Source organism: Corythoichthys intestinalis, chromosome 14, assembly GCF_030265065.1.
Source record: "Corythoichthys intestinalis isolate RoL2023-P3 chromosome 14, ASM3026506v1, whole genome shotgun sequence".
Lineage (NCBI taxonomy): Eukaryota > Metazoa > Chordata > Actinopteri > Syngnathiformes > Syngnathidae > Corythoichthys > Corythoichthys intestinalis.
In genome coordinates this window covers 23,758,079-23,782,112 of record NC_080408.1, presented here as the reverse complement: position 1 = coordinate 23,782,112, position 24,034 = coordinate 23,758,079, and the positions used below count along the sequence as shown (strand labels likewise).

At 40.9% G+C, this 24,034-nt stretch overlaps 1 protein-coding gene across 1 annotated transcript; it reads right to left on the bottom strand.

Moving 5' to 3' along the window:
* Positions 1-416: 416 nt before the first annotated feature.
* On the bottom strand, positions 417-16,035 carry sall2 (spalt-like transcription factor 2). The gene is made up of 3 exons (XM_057857465.1): positions 15,712-16,035; positions 2,001-5,727; positions 417-1,764 (listed from the first exon to the last, which is right to left on the bottom strand). Exons 2-3 carry the CDS (start codon positions 5,451-5,453, stop codon positions 1,480-1,482), a joined length of 3,738 nt encoding a protein of 1,245 aa, XP_057713448.1. The 5' UTR covers positions 5,454-5,727; positions 15,712-16,035; the 3' UTR covers positions 417-1,479.
* Positions 16,036-24,034: the final 7,999 nt, after the last annotated feature.

The following is a 24,034-nucleotide window of genomic DNA, read 5'->3' as shown; positions in this document are numbered from 1 at the left end:
ATGAAAATAATTCACTTAATAATGATACGGTCTATGTTGTCCTTACAACTAACTTATTATATAATGCAAATAAGGTGGCTTAAAAGTTGGTGGGAACAATTTGAGCATTCTGAGAAGTTGGTAGCGTTATGTCCCTACCATCCCTATGCAAACCTACACCATTGGTTTATTAAGTGCTTTATTGAGTGAGTCCACTCAAATCCATTGTCGCTTTGATGCTCACGCTGCTGAGAACAGCCTCTCCCTTCCACAATGAGTTGCCACAGCACACTTATGCAAGTTTAACAATGAATGACATATGTGTGGCTTTGGTCGTAGAGCTACCAAGCTTCTCTGGCAAGATCAAAGCTACAAACCTGTCAATCATCATTAACTAAGCTAAGCTGCACTGCTTAGCAGGAGGGAGGTTGAGAGGCTGTGGCGCTGTATGAGCATGAAGCAGAAAACCATGAATATATATATAGTTTTAGTTAAAAACCCGATCCTTTTTACCCGATTGCGATCCTCTGAAAAATGGCGTGATCGGCCCAATTTCCGATCATGTGGTCGGATCGTGTCATCCCTAGTTTTTAGAGTATACTGGGAGGTGGGATGTCAATGGCTTCCGGTTTGGTGGCGTTTGTACTCCATCCCTGCTTTTTAAAGATGATGTGGTTCTCAACTCTCACTTGATTGGTTCACAGCCAAGTTTGAAACAGTTGGGATGAGAATTGGCACCTACAAATCTGAGAATAGGTAGGTAGGAGGTGACGTCCTTTCCCAAGTACTGGAGTTTAAGGATCTCAGGGTCTTGTTCATGAGAGTGAAATAATTAAAATAGGATTAATTTTTTATCATTTTGTCCCCATCTCATTTTTATTAGTGATAATTAATGTACATATCACAACAAACATAAACTTTATATACTTTTAGTAGCTTGTGCCACAGGTTACTTTTGCACCAAACAACATTCATATTGTTCTTATCCTCAGTAGATTCACAAAGACTGCAGCTGTGCTGTACTTCACAAGGCATTATTGTACTTCATATGAATCTGAACATGGGACAAGTGACAGAAAATTCCACAAAAATGCATTGATAATGTTGCTCTGGTTTGTTATTGCGAAGTGAAGTCCTTTTGAAGGAAGTCTATTTTGCACGAGCCTCTTAGTAATAGGTCATATTTGAATACCATTCCTGAGGTAGACAAGACCTTTCACTGTCCGGTAGAGAGCAAAACCAGATCTGACATACAACATTAATACGCTTAGTCAACAACAGTCTTGTCACAGCAATTACTGACAACAGATTTACTTGAATATTTTGATTCGTGTTGTACACAATATGTCTGTTTTTGTATTGAAACCATATTCATTGACTTACAACGTTCACGTACAAACATATAACTTACTGTGACTACCAAACTGAGGCTACATGAAATGCAGGAAGAAATCAGTATTCAGCTATTCGAACTGAATCGAGTTATGACCCCGAATTGAATTAATCTCCTGCTTCATTGGGAGCACCCTTATCCAGCGTAGACTGCAAGGCAGGTTTTGAAGACTCATTTATTTCTTGTCTGGCAAGAGAAGTGTCATCAGTTGACCCAGGACTGGTGTTGAGGAAGGTTTGGTATTGGTTCCAGAAACCCGCTGCACTTGTGGAGGCCGGAATAGTCAAGGAACTTTTTGATGTAGATGACTGACGTTGGTCAGCGCATGGACGACTACTGCGTGCTAAAGGGCGCGTTGCTTTGGCTACGACTCCATGGTGCTTCATGTGCCCCTGTGTATAATAAAACAATTGAATCAGCCTTACTCAAAGAGTGATACACCTGAAATGAAATATCCATCAAGGTTGCAGCATAGACATAAAAAAACAGTATAATGATTACCTTGATCTAACTTTTATGATTAAGAAATTCTTATGTTTTGCACAGATTTCACACTTTAAATGGAGGAGGCACCCCTTGAGGTTTACTAAGATACTGATAGCATTGATGGTGAAAAATAGTTTCATACCTTCAGTCCACTGCGACTAGCATACGCTTTTCCACATTCAGCACAGCAATAGGTCTTCTTCTCCGGCCGAGCTATTGGAGATGGAAGAGTTGGGGCTAGGCTGAGAGGAACAGAAAACTCTGGTGCCTCACTTGGAGATGATCCAATTTTCTTATTGACACCATCTATTTGGTTGTCTCCTTCATATGAGTTAAAATTAAAATTCTGGCCTGTCTCCTTTGTGAAAGTGGAAGCCCTATGTGGATCACTTCCTTGATGAGTATTGTCTGCAATATCTGAGGCTGACATCATTTTGGAATATTCCTCAGGCACTTTAGCTTGTGTTGGTGTTGTTGGAGAACAAAACTGTTCTCTGTCTACTTCCATGGGTTCGGGTGATTGCACCCTTGCGGAGACCAAGCTTGACTCTGGGTTTGGAGTGTCTACAACTGTAGTGTCGTCTTGCTTCTGTGTTATAGAAGAATTTGTACTTGAACAGTTGTAAGTAAAAGGGTCACATTTTGTAGATGTGCTTTGTAGATCTGGCTGGTTTGATTTGGGAACAATAGATGCATCAGATAAATAAGAGGTTTCCTCACAGTCCCTGGCCATAACGTCATGCAATGCAGTGTTTTGGGTAACAGGTGAAGTTGACTTGGAGGCTGAATCTGTGGCAGTTTGCTCAAGTCGATCATCTTTGTCAACGAGGGAAAAGTCATCAAATTCGGTATGCTGGGTAAATGGCAGAGGAGCATTTGCACAAAGGAAAGGAGGATCATCGGTGGTTGCAGGTGGAGTTTGAGTTGTGGTATTCATAAAGGGGTCGGGACTAAGATCAGCGGGGGATTTGAGGTCTGGGCTAGTGGGGACAGATTTGGTAGTAGTTGCAGTGCATTCAGCAGGTGTACTGTCAGCAACGGCGCATGAATCAGTTTCCACATTTTGTAATTTTGAACTCGGGGATAGGCTGTTTAAGTTGCTAGGTTGAGGTGTTTTATTTGGCACAGTGTTTTGTGCATTGGAGTTGGACTCAGATTGTGACAAAGATTTTGCATTAGAATCAGATGTTGGCTCACAGGTAGAATCGTCAGTGCCTACAGGCGGCAGGTGACCACCAAGGTGCATACGAATATGGTGTTGTAGTACAAGAGCATTTGTGAATTTACGCTGGCACAGTGGGCAAGAGTTGTGGACACGAGCATTATGGGGCCGAGCATGATGTGTCGCCAGATGGGACCGTAGACTGCCTTTGGTTGAAAAGGACCTTCCGCATAACTTGCATGGGAAAGGGCGCTCTCCAAGGTGCGTGGCCTGGTGTAAACGCAGTGCTCTGGGGCAGCTCAGAACCCGAAGACACACACCACATTGATTAGTTGCTAAATTATTCGCTGCACCTGTGATATTCAGTGCTGGTAGCAACCCCCCTGCAATGGCATTTACATTATTGACACCCATGCCGAGGGCAGCTACCATCTGACTGGCGAAATTTGAAACAGATGTTGTGACCAGCGTAGAGGATGGTGGAGCTGCCATGATATATGTTGTGGAAGTGCTAGTACTTGTGAAATTACTGTTAGCTGAACTGGCAGGCAAAGCTATGGTATTGCTTGATTGCACATCCATTGTAGAGGTGGAAATTGAGGAAGAGGACCATGGATAGGTTGACTGAGAAGGTGTCTTTTCCAGCTTCTCCACCAGTCTCTGGAGCTTGGAGGTTTCAGATGTAGGTGTAGAGACAGCTGTAGAGGACTGTACAGCAGTTGCAGGTTTATGGAAGGGCGTGAAAGGGAAAGTGATGTGTGACAAGCTGGAAGAGGCTGTTTGGTGGGAGCCAGGGTTTGAAGCTAATGGGTTGCAGAGAATGCCCAAAGCTGGATGCAGTGTTGAGTGTGTGACACTTGAGGTAGAGCTCGATGAGCCAGATGGGAAAAGAAGCTTTGGCAGGTGAGCTAATTGGGAGTAAGCTGCAGGAGAAAGCATTGGAGCTTGAGGAGGGGTGTTTTCATCAGAGTTATTTGAGTGCTCTGTACCCTTTAGCAATCCTGTAATGGTAGATGGTGAAGATGATATTGGATTTGAAAGTAATGAGGTTGCTAGTGAAGAGGAGGGGGCTGATGAGGTAGACGGGGATGAGTAAGATGAGCCAGAGGCAATTGAGACTGCTGCTGCTACAGCTGCTGCCCTGTTAAGTTGAAGCAAGGAATGAGAAATCAAGGCCAGATCAACACTTGGAGGAAGGGGTAGCGTGCAAGGGGTAGACCCCCCTGATACTCCAAGAGGAAACCCACCATTGGTACCGCTGACCTGCAAATCATTTCCATATATTTCATCTTCAGGCCTGCTTTTTGGCTTCTTTTCAGACATCTTCAAAGCACTAGTATTGCAACCACTGCTGCTAGTCTGACTCATATCTGTGGTTCCATTTGCCCGCAAAGCAACTCCAAACAAAGATGGTGGAAGGAGTGAAAGCGAGAGCTCTGGGTTTTGCTCACGGTGCCGTAAGAAATGCACTTTGAGGTTGCCCCTGGTGGTGAAGCGACTCAGGCACACAGGACATTGGTAGGGCCGCTCCCCAGTATGTGAACGCAGATGTATCTGTAGGGCTGAGTCCCCACTGAAAATCTTCCCGCAAAAACGGCAAGCATGCTGGAGCCGGTTAGAACTGCTAGAGGAAGGGTTTATCCCTCCGGGGAACGATTGCAGTGTATATTGTGCATTCGGAGATACTGACGAGAGGGCTGCATTTAGGTAGGACTTGCCACCGTGCTCACTCATTGAGATTTCATTTGGCAATTTTTCATTAAAATAATGGTTAGGTAAAGCCAAAGATAAAGCAAGTGGATAGGTTGAGGAAGTCATGGCAGCAGCTGAAGATGCAGAATGATCTGCGGAGTGTGTGCGCACCCTTGGGTAACTACTTGCCCCTGAATTGTCTTCTGTGCCCTCCATCTGGGGCTTGCATGTTTGGAGAATTTGACACAAGGCATTACTAGATTTTGAAGGTTTGTTAGCCACCTGAGAGGGAAGCAAGCTTGAAAAACATGCCAGGAGAGGAGTGACCGATGTGGAACCCTCTGTATCAGTGGTTTGGGTAGTTGGGCTGCTGGCCCTTTTGGCTTCCAGACAGAGTTGAGGTAGGGGCGAGAGAAGATGCTGAGAAGGTGAGTCTATAGAGTAAGATGCCCCACCCAGACGTAGTACTTGTCTGCAGATCTCCTCTGTTATTTGCATCTGGTTTATCTGTCTTTGCTGAAGCACCCGCAACTCTTCTAATATCAGAGCAAGACTCAACTGGGCCCTGGTGGGAGCAGCTCCGGCAGACGCCACACCTGGACTAGGTGTCGGAGTAACTGGACTTGGAGGACCCTCGGGCACACGGCTAGGGCTTCCAGGGTGTGGAGGACACATGGAGGCAGAAGATGATGAGGGCGAGGAGGTGGTAGTGGCTGAAAGGCCCAATTTGGGAGAAGCCATGGGTGACAGGGTGTAGGAGGGATACGCAAAAATCTTGGGTTTGAAAATCAACAGTCCAAGTATCAAGCAAAGAGAGTATGAGTAGTCAAGAGTAAGAGGGGAGTGGAGGGACTAATTTTAGAAATACTGAAGATTCTGGATCCTGTAGGCATAGAGAATCAGTATGGAAGGCCTTGGGAGGTGAGTGGGCAATGCGATCCAGTGATGAAGAGAAATGATGAGCACAAGGGAAAATCTGGCTTGAGTTGATGTTAATTCACAGCCAAATGGTCACCTGGAGAAAGTAAAAGATTTGAAACTAAATAAGTAACAGACAGACATTTGTGTTTGCATAGTAATCAGAAAAAACACACACATCTTTTCTTGCCAGTATGTCTCATGGGTTAAAAGGGGTCGCATCTTGGTATGTTTTAAGCACTATAGTGTTTTTGTTTTCTCATCCTTTGTTGCACTACCCTAAAGACCACAGTCATAAGCCTGATATAGTTTAGAAACTGGCAGATAGTCAAGGAAAAGGAGGTGGTATACAAAGACAACAACAACAACATCCCAGCAGACAAATGAGTCACAGACCATCAGGAATCTAACTTTGCCCAAAAGGATCAAGAGACAGATGTGAAGACACGTGCCCACATAAACAGCCTTAATCTAAAGTATGAATAAAAAGTACTTTGCATGCGAGCTGTAATGAGTAACACAATCTCATGCAACATACTTATGTTACTAGTGAAGCTGCCATATTTTGGACATATAATGGAGAATTCCCTTCGAATTGTTTTGACAAGAAACACAAAAAAACACACATTATACAGACATTGCATGATTGCAATCTTGTGCTTTGCGGCCCAGTCACACAAATGTCAAAGAATGCAATGACCTTTAAAAGGATAGCAGTTATAACACCACCTTAACCTTATATTACCATTTTAACTTTACATACTGCAATTGGCTGGCAACCAATTCAGGGTGTACTCTGCCTGCTGCCCATTGTTTGCTGGGATAGGCTAAGGAACCCGCTGAATGAATTTTTAATATACCTTTCCATACTTTGACAGATTGTTTAATTTGGTATATTTTACTGCATTTGTTACGTCATATTTCCACACGTGTTTGTTTTTGGATTTCAGTTCGACAATTCTGGGTGATCTGTGTCTTTCAACTAAGGCATTGAGCAAGAAGTGAAGCTGCTTCAGTTTTACAGGCTGTCTTAAGCAACTAATCACTACGGCAAGAGTACACCATAAACTATCTCACAAAATCTGCAGCACCCCTTTCAGGAAGAAAATAGTTTGGAATGCAAGTTTATTTAACCAGACACAATCCATTTAAAGCATTAGTTCAAATCCCCCTAATCTAAAATAGGAGATAGGCATTGTCATAAATTAATCTGTTACTGTTTTCCCTACCATAAGTGTCAACTGTGTGGAATTGCTTTGATTCATTTTCAGTCTAGTACTGAGTAAAAATATTACTAGGGTTGTTCCGATCATGTTTTTTTGCTCCCGATCCGATTGTTTTAGTTTGAGTATCTGCCGATCCCGATATTTCCCGATCCGATTTCTTTTTTTTGCTCCCGATTCAATTCCAATCATTCCCGATAATTTTTCCCAATCATATACATTTTGGCAACGCATTAAGAAAAAAATGAATAAAACTCGGACGAATATATACATTCAACATACAGTACATTAGTACTGTATTTGTTTATTATGACAATAAATCCTCAAGATGGCATTTACATTATTAACATTCTTTCTGTGAGAGGGATCCACGGATAGAAAGACTTGTGACTTTGTATATTGTGACTAAATATTGCCATGTAGTGTATTTGTTGAGCTTTCAGTAAATGATACTGTAGCCATGCCCAAAGGCATGAAGGGAAGTGGAATGACTGTGCCATGACCATGACTGTGCGTAGTGCTACCAATTGATATATCTTCTCTGCGTTGGGAAATAACATAAGGTGTTAAGAAAAAGATAAATTGCTACCTTCCTTCCCCACATTGCTTCCCATGATATTTCTAATCGTAGGGAGAGGGATTGTAAGGCTTTAGCCAATTAAAAAAAGGCTCCAAAGGCTGCCAAAATTCACCCTACTCATTTTATGCTGCCTTTTATCTCTCTATATTGGTAAAACGGCTCCATTACAGATTGAGCGCGACAATGCGTGAGTGGGTCGTGCAGCGTATGCATTAATTGCATTAAATATTGTAACGTGATACTTTTTTTTTTAATTAATTACCGCCGGTATCGGGATAAATTTGATAACCGTACCTTCAGCCTAAACTAAAGACTCGGGATGAAATACAATTAGAAAACTATTTTATTTAAAAAATATATATATTAAAAAAAGGCATGGCCGATCTTTTTTTGCCGATTCCGATACTTTGAAAATGACGTGATCGGACCCGATCGATCGGCAGATCGGGAGATCTCTATAGATTACCATATGTTTATTAGTATTCTGCAACCAGCAAAGATGCTGAAGGCGGGTATGTTTGACATATCTTACAGTTAATAAGGACAATCTAATCGCCTCATGAAGTAAATAGTTATACGATATTCAAAGTTTTGCGATATTACTGAAATATTTTAACATCTTATTTTTGCATTATTGTCAACAACTGTCACCAATTGGTTTGTCACCAAATAAATGTGCTTTTTTGAAGTTTCCCAGGCTTTGGCACACTCGAAATGCGGCTTTCAAACCTCTTCCTGCTAAGCCTAAGTGCTTTGAGTGGAACTGTAGTTCATGAACAACATTAAATTCTCCATATTCTCACTGCAATTAGTAAAGCCCTTTTCACGACTACTATTATCTCCCGCTTCTCTTGAAACTGTAAATACCTCTTGTGTAACAACAAAAGTGCATTCGTGCTTGGGACTAAAGTACTCGGCTCGCAGTTTTCTTCTTCAAATGCGGCTACGTCAGCACTTCCAAATGTGGATGGGGAGCCTTTCACACTGAACTGCCGTTAGTGTGAAAAGGCAGGAACATTCTTTTTTTTTTTTTTTTTTTTGCTTCCTTTGAAAGTGTTTCAACAAGAGAAAATGCTAATGCCTGTCTGAGAAAAGGTCAGACACGTAAAACGTATAGCAATTGCAAAAAAAAAAAAAAAGTAAACTGCCTATTTCGGGTTGTTATTAGAACCTAACTCGTACGATGAGCAGAGGACACGAATTATGTCACAGTTCCATTGTTACAACAGTCCTTTTAGAAGTACCAAATATTTTTCTACCATTGCAAAAAAAGTTACAAAGAAAGCATGACATCCTCCTTCCCGCTTTGGATGAGTAGTCACAAGGAAATTTCATCCGCTTGATGCCATTGTGGTGTTTCACTCAGCTGAGAAACCTTACACAACACACACAGCTTACTTGTTCACTAGCTACTTGGCATTCAAATGGCGAGTGGAGACGCTTCACCCCCTCTTTAGTAATTTCTCATCATGGACGATCTAGCCGGGGTGTCAAACTCATCTTTGTCGTGGGCCACATTGGTTTCTTTGGAGGGCCATTATGTCAGCCGACCCAAATAAATATTTAACTCATTCGTCTGCCATTGACGGCATGAGACATCCAATCCACCGTCAATGGCAGTGAAAATAGGGCTGCCACCATTAAACAAAAAACAACTAATCAGTTAGCAAATGACCTGACAATTATTTTGATTTTCGGTGAATAGTTTAAAGTTGTTGACCTTAAAATTGTTCCAATCCTCGTTTTGAACTTCTTAATAGCATTTAAAAAAATATATTTCTTCTTCAATTTTATTTTTTTTACCCTTTTTTTTAATTAAAAAGGGGTAAATGTGAATATACTTTTTTTTAAATTGATTTTTTTATGCTTTTTAACTTTTTTTTTTTTTTTTTTTTTAAATTTTTTTCTTTCATATAATATTTTAATATTTACATCATTAAAAATGGTAAACATTCTCTTATTTTATTATTACTATTTTGAAAAATAGCAATTATTGTATTGCAAAAAAAAATTGTTAAGAAAATGAAAAATTAAAATTAAATATTCTCCAATTTCTGAAGTCCTCGATATTCCATCGGGAACTATTGAAATTTGACATCAATTCTATTTTAGCGAGAAACATGATAATGATGCATATGAGTTACTTTTGCAGGCCACGCAAAATGATGTGTCATGCCAGATCTAGCGTCTGGACCTGGGGTGTCTAAACTTTTCTGTTTTTTTCAAAAGAATCAAAGGATGCAAGGGCCAACTTGAAATCCTTCCACTTTCATTTGTTAAACAGGATAGGAATCTGATGGACAAGAAAAAGGTTTTCAAATGCATCTTTTTTTTTTTTTTAATATTGTATTAATTCATTGGCTGCGATTGATGGCAAATGGCAATAGACGCCCAATCAATTTTGGTGGGAGAAGAGGCCCCCCACTCAATCAATAATACTAACCTAAGCGGTAGTCAGAGAGCAGATAAGACAATAAAACAAATACACTCAAATACCAGCACAACATAGTGGATTTCAAAACAAGGGCGGCAGACAAACAAGCTAGCAAATGCACGAGATTCGAGAGTGCAAGGTGCCGAATGGCGACCAGCAAGTTAATATCTCAGCACCCTTCTCTTGGATCGCATGGGCTTAAATACAGTCTTAGTGAGCTTGAATTGGCTGCAGGTGCAATGTCGGGAACGCTCCCACAACCCACAGCTCTGTAACCAAACACAATTTGAGCAACATTGTGACAGCCGATGCCAACCAAAAATGACGTACTGTCCGGGTTATAAAATCGCGCCAGCAGTCCTTCCCCGCACAGAGAGCGCCAGTGGGCAACATGGGACAAGTCTGTGAAAGTGTCCAAACCGTGTCATTCCCGGGGTATCTCTACATGCGTGAAAGCAATGGCGCGAGTAAATCCTGTGTCACCTTATACAGGAATTTAACGGGATATGTTTCTGAAAGGGGCTCAAGATAGCTCAATTTATCTAGTTGGATTATTTTTTAAAAAAAATTCATTCATTCATCATTAATTTTCTAAGCCGCTTATCCTCATGAGGGTCACAAAGGTGCTGGACCCAATCCCAGCTAACTATAGGCAGTAGGCAGGGGTTAATTTGTGCCGGATCCTGCCAGAACAAGATCCGGTACCTCTTGATTTTGGCCTCCCTGTGTTCCGGGACTTATTTGGGCAGATCCGGCACCTCTCGTGCATAGAAAAAAAAATTAACGTAATATGAAAGAGTAGGAGATTTGTTGATGCACTGAAAAGCTGAACCAACAAATCACGCCTCTGACAAAAAAAAAAAAAAAGAAAAAAGGAAATTTGCGGCATCTGGAGAGCAAGCAGCCAGGATGAAACGGTACTCCAACATGCCAAAAAGACAGTTGCATTTACTGTTTTTTGTTGGGGGTTTTTTTCCAAAAAGACGGAAGGTTCAAAATAAGTCAGAAAAGCAACAACTGGCGATGAGGGCAGCTGCAGCGATCATGCTAACGGGCAAGATGCAGCGGGAGGCTAGCGCCGCAGCAGCTAGCCAGGTTCACTGACAGCCAGCCAAGCCGGGGCAGGAGGCTGCTACCGTGGCAGCAACTGGTCAGGTTCAGCGCCACCCAGAGTGGGGGCCAGCTACAGCGCCAGCAGTCAGCCAGGTGGACCACCATCAGCCGCAGCAACAGGCCAGTACCCTTATGGGAAATTTCAGTTTGAGCTGCACAATTTGTAAGGCGGTGGGAACTTTGGGACCAGAGAAGACGGGGGGATGAAACTCCCAAAGAAGTATTAGTAATCTCAGATTTTTTTTTAATGTTTTACAAGTTAGACCTGTTGAGAAACTAATCGCTGACTATGTACTGTAGGTCCCACCTGTGGTTATGTGGGCAATTGCCCGTGCTGTGCAGAGTATAGCCTAAATAATTGTAAATTGTTGTTATAACATTTATACCATGGATATTATCTGAAATTGAGGCTTGTAGGTCCCACAGCATGGCAAATGGGCATTTGCGTGTTGTTTTCAGCACCATTTTCTGCATACAGTGGGGCAAATAAGTATTTAGTCAACCACTAATTGTGCAAGTTCTCCCACTTGAAAATATTAGCGAGGCCTGTAATTGTCTACATGGGTAAACCTCAACCATGAGAGACAGAATGTGGAAACCCCACCCCAGAAATTTTTTGATTTTTTTTTTTTTTTAGATTTTTAAAGAATGTATTTGTAAATCATGGAGGAAAATAAGTATTTGGTCAATACCAAAAGTTAAGCTCAATACTTTGTCATGTACCCTTTGTTGGCAATAACGGAGGCCAAACGTTTTCTGTTACTCTTCACAAGCTTTTCACACACTGTTGCTGGTATTTTGACCCATTCCTCGATGCAGATCTCCTCTAGAGCAGTAATATTTTGGGGCTGTCGTTGGGCCTGGACCTGCGTCCATCTCATCATCCCTGCGCTGTCATATATACTTTGCGTTCCGGCACCTTATAATTTACAAATTAAGCACTGGCAATAGGTGGGGTACACCCTGAATCGATTGCCAGCCAATCGCAGGACACAAGGAAATAAACTACCATTCGCGTACACACTCACATCAAGTTAGAGTTAGAGTGTTCGATCAGCCTGCCATTTTTAAATAGCTAACTTTATTTATGTAAATAAAAAACAAAAATACTGAAATTCTACTCCTTCCTATGTATATATGATTTGTCATTGAACATGTCAGGTTTACTCCTGAGCTAATGGAGAGCCACTGTTTAGGTGACAAACTTCATCTAGTGTTAAAGCTGAGAAGTGCAACAGAATATGGGATGAATAGCGTATCGCACGAATGCTATTTTTAGACCGTGACGTCGCATCGTAAAGCGGAAGTGGGACATTATAGACACGCCCTCGCATACAAACCATTATATTTCTGCTAGTTTTCTCCGGTAATCTTTCAAAAACGAACATGCCGATCAAGCACTGCTGATATGCAACTTGTAGAAACGACTCTAGACATTACGACATATGAAGGATGTTTTCTTCATACGTTTCCCGAAACCAAAAACTCAGAGGAAAAATGTGAAGAATGGATCAACTTCCGCGGACGTTTAACGCTAGCAAGGTGAAGTCAGTCACATTTCATATGCAGTAAACACTTTGTTGGGTTGGCATGGTCCTTCAGAGAACAAAGAGGTAAGCCATTCTGATATAAATATTTTTTACTTATTTTTTAGCGTGGCGTTTTGTCGTGCCGCTTCTGTCTGACAATGAATGACCTGAAAAGAATTAAAATGGTATCTGATTGCCACTGTTAGCGTTTACCTTTTCTGTTATAAAAAAAACAACTTTAGTAAGGGGGAAGTGTAAATAAATTATAGAATTAAGATTTGTTATTAAGGAAAAAATTAAAAGTGTTCGTTGGCTGTCAACAAGTAGCATTTCCGATCGCTACACAAAAATAGCAATGTAAATTGCCCAAAAGAACGGTCAGAGACGTAAGACATCCAGAGGATATGATACATAAGATAGACAGGATATATGGTGGTAAAGGATAGATTGTTGAATCAGGAGAATGTCATTGTCAGTGGCATAAGAAAAAGGTGTCAGTAAAAAAAGCAAAGGCTAAGCTTAGGTCGGCTCGTTTCTCTTTTCCCGTCTTTTTCAGCCCTCGACACTCAAGCCATAACTTTAACTGAACATTTGTATTTTCTTCCACATCTTTACCAGTAAATTTGGCGCCAGTTAATCATTCTCAGACATAATTGGTAGGTTTAGCGTTGTAAACATCTCCTTCGTACACTATTTCCATTCATTTACTATTGGGGACAAGCTTCCATTTGACAACCCCCCCCCCCCTTTAGCAACAGTAGCTAACGTCATGAATATTAACTCATTCACTCCCAGCCATTTTCATCGGAGCAACCCCCTTCGCTCCCGGACGTTTTACTGGATTTTGACTAATTTTGCAAGTCCCACAAAAAATTCTCTTCTATTGCTATATAAACATGGATTCCACCAAAAGAAAGATTAGACTCTCCTCTTTCAGCAGGAAAAAAAAGTAAGTTCATATATTTTTCCATTCTTTAGATATCAGCATTAGAAAATAGCTTCGTTTGAGCAATTTTCCAATGTCTGATGAAAAAAAACAGAGAAATTGAGCTTTTTGTAAAAGCATACATTTCAAACATAACTTTGACTGTAATACAGCTATTTTTTTGCTTTTGTGACATCCCAAACATCTGAATAATGTTTTCCTTCTGCAAAATAACATAAACAACAAGACAAATAGAGCTTTTGATAGCAAAGTAACAATTTATTTAGACATAACTAAACTATTGAACTGAGAGATGACACTGTTGTGGCTGCGGCTGTATCGGCAGACGGGGTAAATTTTTCCCTCATCACCGCCTGTCTGTCTCATCAATATAGATTTTTAAAAATCTTTCTTTTGTAATGGCCACTACCTCATAACAGAATTCACCTAGGGAACTTGTGTGTGGCATGTGCCTTGTGTTTACATCGTTCTCTACATTTTTCACACGCTTCTTACTTCCAACTTCCGTTTCCTGACTATTTCTCCTCATTCATTTCCTTTAATGGTCCGATATGAGTTCTTACCAAATGCGCTACTGCCCTCCAGTGGCCAGTTTTATTGCTTTAAAATGGATTTTGTGCGTTGTGCTTTGGAGCGAACTTGCATAAGAACCTAGAGATGTCTCTTGTGAAAAAAAACGTAAAAGACGTATAAATATGTTTTTGGGACACTGAAACAATTAAAAATAGAACCTATTTATACGTTTTTGGGAGCAAATGAATTAATGAGCGGAAGTGACGTGCAGCTTGCAATATTCCATTTAAGGCCGAGTTATGCTTCCGCGTCAGACCTGCGCCGTCAAGAAAGACCCGATTTACGACCCTGCGCCGTAGCCTGACGTGTGCCTATTGATTTTGAAACTCTAGCCTCAACATTTGTATGATCAACATTTATTCAATGTTGATGAGCTGAAGATCCACATTCAAGCGTTCCATCTTGCATTGTTTTTTTTTTTTCTCCGTTAAACTTGACAGGAGGAAGTCAACGAGCATGCCCCAAAACCGCACAAACATAACGCAACACCCCTCTAGTGGCTTGGCGGTGAATTACAGAGCAACACGTCACCTGGCCGGAGAACCATCGAATGTCGAATGACGCCGTAGTCGCTGCGCCGTCACCGCAACGCGGGAGCATAACTCAGACTTTAGGCTTCTTGTCCAGGCCATATCAAATGATTTTTTCCCCCATCATTTGTTGTAGGCAAATAAACACTGGGCAGCGGGCCGCAGATTGGACACCACTGCTTAAGACAGCTAACAGACAAAACATGCGAAATGGATGCACACCAGTAAAATGAGATGAGCCTGGAATTCCAACACAGTTTAAAAGAATATCATTTGCTCAGTCAGGTGTGTTCGATGACCTGAGCCTAAAATGCATGTTCATGCCAGTCCCATTTTAACATAAGCTCTTTTGGCAACAAAATTGAGAGAAGCTTGGTGGTGCGTTTGTGTGAATCTGACGAGTCAAAGCAATCAGTGTCCATGGGAGAACCTGGTAAACAAGACGCCTGAGACGAGGTGGAATTTGCAACAATGGCGTTGAGGAAGCACAGCTGAATGAGCATCGCCTCCTCCAACACATGATGCCAGTGAGGGGAGACACAATGCTCCCTTTTCACCCCGACGCCGACATGTTTAACACGTGAGGAAAGGTGAACTGGCGGAATAAAGAAAACATACATGACGACGGGTGACATTTTCACAAAAACGTTCTTGACACGGTTTGGACTAATAGAAAAGAAGTATTTTTTTTATTATTCCAACCGAGTCAGACCCGTTGAATTCGTCACTTAAAGCCAAATTAGCTGACCGCGGTGATGCATAAAAACGATTACTTGAATTAAAAAAATATATTAACGCGAGTCGCTCGCTGCAGTCCTTTTTCATCAAAAAGAAAATGAATCCGTCCATTATGCCAGCATTCCGTTTGTCCCTTCGTACTATCTAGCCAAGCCCACGACGACACTACAGCTGGCGTGTTATGTCCGTTTTGTAAACACGCACACAAATATGTATGGCAGTGAGATGCGCGCTCCCGCTACTGTACGAGCACCTGTTGCACGCCGCGCGCGCCCTCCACATCATAACAAGTTATGATTCATAAAATATTACGACTAGGAAAAAAATGTCCCGGATGTGCTTCCAAACCCCCTATAGGCCACAACAGGCGATACTGCTTCTTTATAATGGTTAGAAATAACAATAAACAACTTACCATGTTTGGAACGATGCTTTTGCTTGTGGAATAATAAAAAGAAGGAGAGGCTCCGGATCTCAGATTATCGACGCCTTCTCTCAGACGGGACACTGGCGCACTATTTCCCTATTCACCACCAGGGATGCGCAGTCGGATAGCCGCATTTCACCCCTCAATTATTTATCTCCATCGCAAATAGCTGCCCTTTATTTTACTGACAAGTCAACAATTATTCCTGAGCGTTTGCGGTGACACATGCACGGGCGGGCTTGGTGGCGCAGATGGACTCGATGAAGAGAGGGGAAGCTTGTTTTCTTGTTTGTCTTTGAACGTCTCAGGGCCTGTCTGCGCTCTCTGCGGTACCGTCTGTCTGTCCGTCTGGTATAATTAATGACCCTAACAGCCAGACGGTCCTCTGGGAAACAGTGACCACGGTTACCTTCTCATTGGCTCTCTGAGTGCGTCTCACGTTTGGAAAAAAAAAAAAAAAAATCCTCTCCTAAACAGCCGTGAGAGGTCAGTTATAAAAAGATTTGGACAGGGACAAAAACCCAAAACATAGCTGAATTTCGACATTTAACACTAGGGCTGTGACAAAATATCGAAATGGTGATATATCGTGATACTTTGTATCACAAAAGGTTATCGATCTGCTCCTGCCAAGAATCAAGATATTGTTTTAAAAACGTGTCAACAGTATTGTTACTAACGCCGTTATTTTCTTCAGTAGTGAGTAGAGATGTCCCGATCGATCGGGCCCGATCACGTCATTTTCAAAGTATCGGAATCGGCAAAAAAAAAAAAAAAAAATTTTTTAATTAAATCGTTTTCTAATTGTATTTAACGTTACAGACATAATGTGTTACACTCTTCCAGAGTCTTTAGTTTAAGCTTAAGGTGGGGTTATCAAATTTATCACGTTAACGGTGAGAATTAATATTTTTTACATTTATCACGTTACAATATTTAACACAATTAAGGCATGCGCTGCACGACCCACTCACGCATTGTCGCGTTCAATCTATAATGGCGGCGTATTACCCATACAGTATATAGAGCTAAAAGGCAGCGTAAAATGAGTAGAGTGACTTTTGGCAGCCTTTGGAGCCTTTTTTTTTAATGGCTAAAGCCTTACAATCCCTCTCCCAACGATTAGAATAGTCGTTGGAAGCAACGTGGAGAAGAAAGGTAATAGTTGATCTTTTTCTTAACACCCTATGTTATTTCCCAATGCAGAGAAGATATATCAATTGGTACCACGACGCACAGTCATGGTTGCACTTCCCATCATGCATTTGGGCACAAGTTAAATGGCTACAGTATCATTTACTGAAAGCTCATCAAATACACTAGATGGCAATATTTAGTCACAATATACAACATCACATTTATCCTTTAAGAATTACAAGTCTCCTCTATCCGTGGATCCCTCTCACAGAAAGAATGTTTATAATGTAAATGCCATCATGAGGATTTATTGTCATCATAAACAAATACAGTACTTATGTACTGTATGTTGAATGTATATATTCGTCCGAGTTTTATTCATTTTTTTCTTAATGCAGTGCCAAAATGTATATGATCGGGAAAAATTATCGGGGATGATTGGAATTGAATCGGGAGCAAAAAAAAAAGCAATCGGATCGGGACATATTGGGATCGGCAGATACTCAAACTAAAACGATCGGGATCGGATCGGGAGCAAAAAAAAACATGATTGGAACAACCCTAGTAGTGAGTAATCTAATTAATTACTTTTCTCATCTTGGCAACGCCGTAACCGTTACTAAGGCGGGAAAGGCGTGCGTTACTATAGAGGAAGTCGGCGTGATGTCACGATGACGTCACCTCGTTTAGCAACGTGTCGCCATTTTGCGAAGGGGGCACGCACAGCTAAACATTCCTTAGACAAACGTCTGAAATTCAAATATTTCAGGTGTGTCTTGCGTCTTTTTTCATAAAAACGTCTTAAACATGGCTTACTATTGTCACGAGTCACTGCCGACAGACTATTGAATCTTAGCAGCTAATTGGGGCAAAAAAAATCGATTAAAGTTTACTCACCAGTAATGTTGGCTGCAAACGTAAATGTACTTGGATTTAGGTTCCCACAGGCGAGAATAATGCACGGAACCGTCTTCTTTTACTATTCCTCGATTAATTGCTTTTAGCCATTTGTTTCTCCATTTCTTCTCACAAGGAAGAATGAAGAACTTCAAATGCGGCTCCGAACTCATCCTTGTGTGACAACCCGCAACACAGCAACTTTTAGTCATTCAGACGGAAAAAAGACCACAAAAAGGACGAAAGTTCAACGCGTTTGTATTACAATGCATGACCGAGCAACTGCTTGTGACTCGTTTTTCGCCCCTATTTCAATATGGCGACGCTTTGTTGTGGCTGGTGACGTTATTAATGCCCGGTTGTCCGACTTGCTCTATAGCAGGGGTGGGCAAACTATTCCACAAAGGGCCGCAGTGGGTGCGGGTTTTTGTTGCAACCCATTAAGAGGACACCTTTTCACCAATCTGCTGTTTTACAAGCGCAATCAGTCGATTGCAGTCAGGTGCTTCTCATTTCTGGTGAAACCTCATTAGTTAAACTCTCTGTGCTGGGTCAGTTGGAACAAAGACCAGGACCCACTGCGGCCCTCGAGGACCGGTTTGCCCACCCTTGCTCTATAGCCTACAAACTACGCCCACATGATGCTTCGGTAGATATCACATATTTACAGAACTAGATGCAAATGACAGACGCGACGGCATTAGCAACATGTTTAATAAAGAACTAGATGCGTTAGTAAACAGCCGCCATCTTAAAGCAGTAGACTTCTCAGGAAGGCTCTGTTGTTGAGAACCTTCCTAGCAAACCTAAGTAACTTTTTATTTAAAATGCTCCTAAATCGGCAAAACTTAACTTAAATCTATCTTTAAATGATGAAACAGTCCTAAAACCTATACTGTACATGTCGAAAATAGACAGAAGGGAACTAATGAAATAACGGTAGCAATTTTAACTACTCTAACGGTTTATTCACAACATGAAATGACTTCCACACATAGCAAAGGTTACTATCCAGTTGTCGCAATATCCGCAATACCCGTGTGTCCAGTTAAGTTTAGGGTAAAGAATTGGGCTAGGGCCAATTGTCCCAAAAACGCTTAAAACTTCATATTGTGTGACCTGTTTTTTTTTTATTTTTTGAGAAAAAAAAAACATGAAAATTATCACCACTTACTTTGCCAAGTAACTAATTACTCTTACATTCAGGTAACTGAGTTACTAACGCAATTACTTTTTGGGATAAGTAATTTGTAACTAATTCATTACTTTTTTAAAGTAAGATTAACAACACAGGGTGTCAATGTCTAAAAAAAATTAAAAAGGAACCAACAAGTTGGTACCAAAATCTTCCACCATAATAGTGTCTCAGTTAACTCTAAGGCTGCATTGACCGTGCACGACGCCGAATCCATTTATACCGGGAACGTTCGTTCATTCGAAACCAGAGCATTCGCAGTCATTCTGTCCGATTTTTAGGGCATTTACAGGTCATTTCCTGTTGAGTTTGAGTCACTGCCTATTCATTTGGGTGATTCCCAGGTAACTTTCTGTTCTGTAACTCAAAATAAACAGGAAGTGACCCGTAAAATACCCCAAAATCTACAGGAAGTAACTGAAAATCAACAGGTAAATGACCTTAAATAGCCCAAAATTACCTCATTGCCTGGCAGTGGCTGCCACTGACAGTCATAGACGTTCAATCCATTTGAAGTGGGAGGGGTGGCAGCGATTCCCTCCCAGTTCAAATGGATTGGACGTCTACTGGTGATAAACTCATTCCAATTCAACTCATTCCAAATTATAACAGAAGCTTGTTTTTCTGTTTATTAATTGTTTGTAGAATATTCTAGAATGATTTCCTGACTAATGTATCGATAATTGTATCGCCATATCGTCAGATCATCGTTATTCTGAGCTTTGTATCGTAAATCGTATCGTATCGTGAGGTACCAAGAGGTTCCCACTCCTATTTAACACACAACTGTAGCTATACTAAATATAGTCATGCAGGCATTTATTTTAATAACTGTTTTACATGCTTTTCATATCATTATGTAAATTTTGTTTCACGTATACATTGAGGAGCAGAAGTATTTGCACCCCTTGTGATTTTGCAAGTTCACCCACTTAGAAAATAGGTAGGTAATCTAAAAAAAAAATACCGAACTCACATTGTATGATTTTTCAATAATCTCTTTGTAATTTACTGAGGTTCATAAGTATTTGCACCCCTGAGAAAATCAGTGCTAATATTTAGTGCAGAGCCTTTGTTTGCAACGCTTTCTGTAGTTCTTCACCAGGCTTTCACATAAGGAAACAGGGATTTTCAGCCCATTCCTCCACACAATTTCGGGGCGGTAGTTGAGAAACATGAAGTTTCAGCTCCATCCAAAGATTTTCTATTGGATCGAGGTCCGGAGACTGGCTAGGCCACTCCAGAACCTTAACATGCTTATTACGCAGCTACTCCTTGGTCAGCTTGGCTGTGTGCTTCAGATCATTGTCATGTTGGAAGATGAAGCCACAACTCATCTTCAAGTCTCTGAATGAGGGAAAGAGGTTGTGGCTCAAAATCTGACGATACATTTCACCATTCATCCTCTGCTTTATACAATACAGTCGTCCTGTCCCGTTCACCGAAGCATGAGGTTTTCACCCCCATACTTCACAGTGGGGATGGTGAAAGAACTGCACCGCCTCCAGCCACACGCACACATAGACAAAAAACTTGGGATTGTACTCATCCTTCTTTTTCCTCCACACATGACACGACGAATAATGTTTGCACCAAAAAGTTCTACTTTGGACTCATATGACCACAGGACTTTCTCCCATTACTCCTCTGCATCATTCAGACGGTCCCTGGCAAACTTCAGATGGGCCTTCACATGCACTGTCTTCAACAGGGGAACCTTATGAGCAATGCATGATTTTAAACCATTGCACCGAAGTGTTCTACTGACAGTAGCCTTTGAAACTGTGCATCCAGCTCTCTTCAGGTCATTGACCAGCTCCTGCTTTGTAGTTCTAGGCTGAGCCCTCACTTTTCTCACCATGAGTGATGCCCCACGAGGAGGGATTTTACATGGAACCCCAGTCCGAGGTAGATTATCAGTCATGTTTAGCCTCTTCCGTTTTCTAACAATTGCAGCAACTGTTGATTTATTCTCACCAAACTTACCATAGCCTCTTCCAGCTTTGTGGAGCTCACCAATTTTTTCTCTGATGTCTTTCGAAAGCTCTCTGGTCTTGTCCATGGTAGCAGTTGGATTTATGACTGATTGTGGGGTGCACAGGTGGCAATTATGAGCTCAAACGGGTGGTGGGTGGGTGGTTACTCATGGGTTAAAGGTTAAAACCTTTTTAACCACTCATTTGCTCCCAAAAACGTATAAATACGTTCTATTTTTAATTGTTTCAGTGTCCCAAAGACGTATTTATACGTCTTTTACTTTTTTTTTTTTCATAAGAGACATCTCTGGGCTCTGATTCAACTGAGCTCCAAAGCACAAAGCTGAAAATCCATTTTAAAGCAATAAAACTGGCCACTGGAGGGCAGTAGCGCATTTGGTAAGACCCGCAACCCGATTCAACGGAACGAACGGCTGGCCGCACGGCCAGGGCGCCGGTGGAGGACGACTGAATAGACATCCAGGATGCCAGGTGGCGGACGACCGAGCAGAACAACCGAGAGGACGCCCGCGATGCCAGGCACTGGACGACCGAGCAGAACGACTGGGACCACCAGTGCAGCGGAAGATGCCGTTGAGTCCGTGCTGCTCGCCGAGCAGACCCCGCAGAGACTCAAAAAAATCCATCTTGATGAGACAGGCGGCGATGAGGGAAAAGTTTACCCGGCTGTCGCGGCAACAACAGCATCATCTCTCAGTTAGTTATGTGTAAATAAATTGTTACTTTGGTATCAAAAGCTCTAATTGTCTTGTTGTATATGTTATTTTGAAAAAGGAAAACATTATTCAGATGTTTGGGATGTAACTAAAGCAAAAATAGCTGTGGTAAAGTCAAAGTTGTGTTTGAAATGTATGCTTTTACAAAAAGCTCAATTTCTCTGTTTTTAATCAGAAATGGAAAAATTGCTCAAACTAAGCTATTTTCTAATGCTGATTACTAAAGAATGGAAAAATATATGAACTTACTTTTTTCCTGCTGAAAGAAGAGAGTCTAATCTTTCTTTTGATGGGTTCCATGTTTATATAGCAATAAAACACAATTTTCTGTGGGCCTTGCAAAATCAGTCAAAATCCAGTAAAACGGCCGGGAGGGAAGGGCCTTGCTCTGGTGAAAATGGCTGGGAGTGAATGAGTTATTGTAGCTAGACAACTCTTTGAGTGTCATAATTATTGCCGATTCTCAGGGGTACAAATACTTATCAATCCCAGTAAATTACAAATATATTATTGAAAAATCATACAATGTGAGTTCCGGATTATGTCTTTGTAAGTGGAAATGCATCTATGATTGAAATTTCAGACCTCTACCTATTTTCTAAGTGGGTGAACTTGCAAAATTACAAGGGGTGCATATGCATCTGCTCCTCACTGTATTTACTATGGGGCATGCTGACTACTGAGCTACCGAAGACTGGTTAGAATGAGAATGTTATGAAAACCTTACTTCCTGAGAATATAAAAGAGCAAACCTGAAACACACTGTTTCTTTGTGTAAAATAAGAGTGTCAAAAAATCAGCCAACATATGAAGGAGAGAATTGTGGTTTAGAATATTTTGCTCATCCTTGGGTGCAATTTCCAGATGCCTGAAGGTGCCACAAAAACTATGGGAATGGCCATTTTTACCCAGAGGCTTATGTCAATGTAGGCATGCAGCTTTGCAATGAAAGCGATAGGACCAAGGTGACATTCCAAAATCCATAGATGCGTCCGTGTATGCTTCAAGATACATTACTTAGTCAGCTATTGAGTAGTGTCGAAAGACTGAAGCAAGGTGCTTTTTGAAAGATGTAGGAGGGGGATTCTGCCTGACAACAACAAATATTTGAGTAAAAACTGCCACTGTATAGTCTAGTACATTCCTTTGTCTGTATCCGTCATGCAATGAATTTGGTCTCCATTTCTGTGTTTGCCAAAATGTGGACACACGTATTTTTGATTTTGGTGATGAAAAGCTTAGCTCTAAAGTGGATGTGCCAGCCAATTTCATTTCACACTTGAGAAAACAATACATAAACTCAACTTGCCAGTGAAATATCAGCCCTCTGGATGGCAGATGCGAGGTCATTTAGAATTTTAGAGTGCAACTGTGGTGTGCTAAGGAGAGTATAGGCAAGACAATAAATTACAACTGGTGAAGGTAGTTTTAAAACAGGGTTTGGGTTTGCATTGCTAAAACGACAGGTAAGTTATTTATTTATCTATACATTTACTGTATTTATTTATTAAAGTTGTTGTTAACATGTTTTTGTCTTATGTCTTGGTTATGATCATTAGGCTTTAAGTTGTCTTTAACATCTAGGCTACTGAGAAGCAAATTGTTATTTTATGCACGCCTTCTGTATTGACTGTCTTAATCTAAATAGTCACTAGATGTCGCTCAAAAACAAGAACTAGAAACTGAAAAAAAAAAGAAAAAGAATTAGAAACTTGTGGCACAACACATTCAAATTTAATGTACTTTTTTATGTTGAATAATTTATTATTTGTTTGTTTTTTTTAAATTGGAATTCTTATCATGAAAATATGCTAAATAAAATGTATCAAAATTGAAGTCTGGCCTCAGTTAGGATGCCAACGCTAATGATTGACATTCCAAACCATCCAGCCATGTATTTTAATTGTCAGTGGCTTGTCGGTGATCATACAGCTCTTGTACTGAGTCGTATTGCGTTTCTTTCATCATTAGGTAAAAATAAAAATTGTCGAATTATAGTATTTAACTGTGTTGTTTAATGATGTTCGATAAAGGACAGCAAAGCCTCCTGGAAACTGCACTATTAAGAAAAAAATTGGTCTCTAGACGAAATTTTGTAAGGAAAATAATAGACATTATAAGCTCTACCTATAGCCGACCTCTAGAATTTTGAGAGCACATTTACAATTGTTGGATTTTTCAGTATTTTCAACAGAGGAGTTCAACAACAGAATTCACAATTGATGTTAAAGGGACAGACAACACCTTTATCATGTGCATCCACATATTCATTCAACTTGTTTAATTATTTTTCAGCCTCTGCCCATCTCACAATCACATGACTACTGTGAAATCGGTAGAGTGGTTAAACCAGACACTAAAGGAGCTAG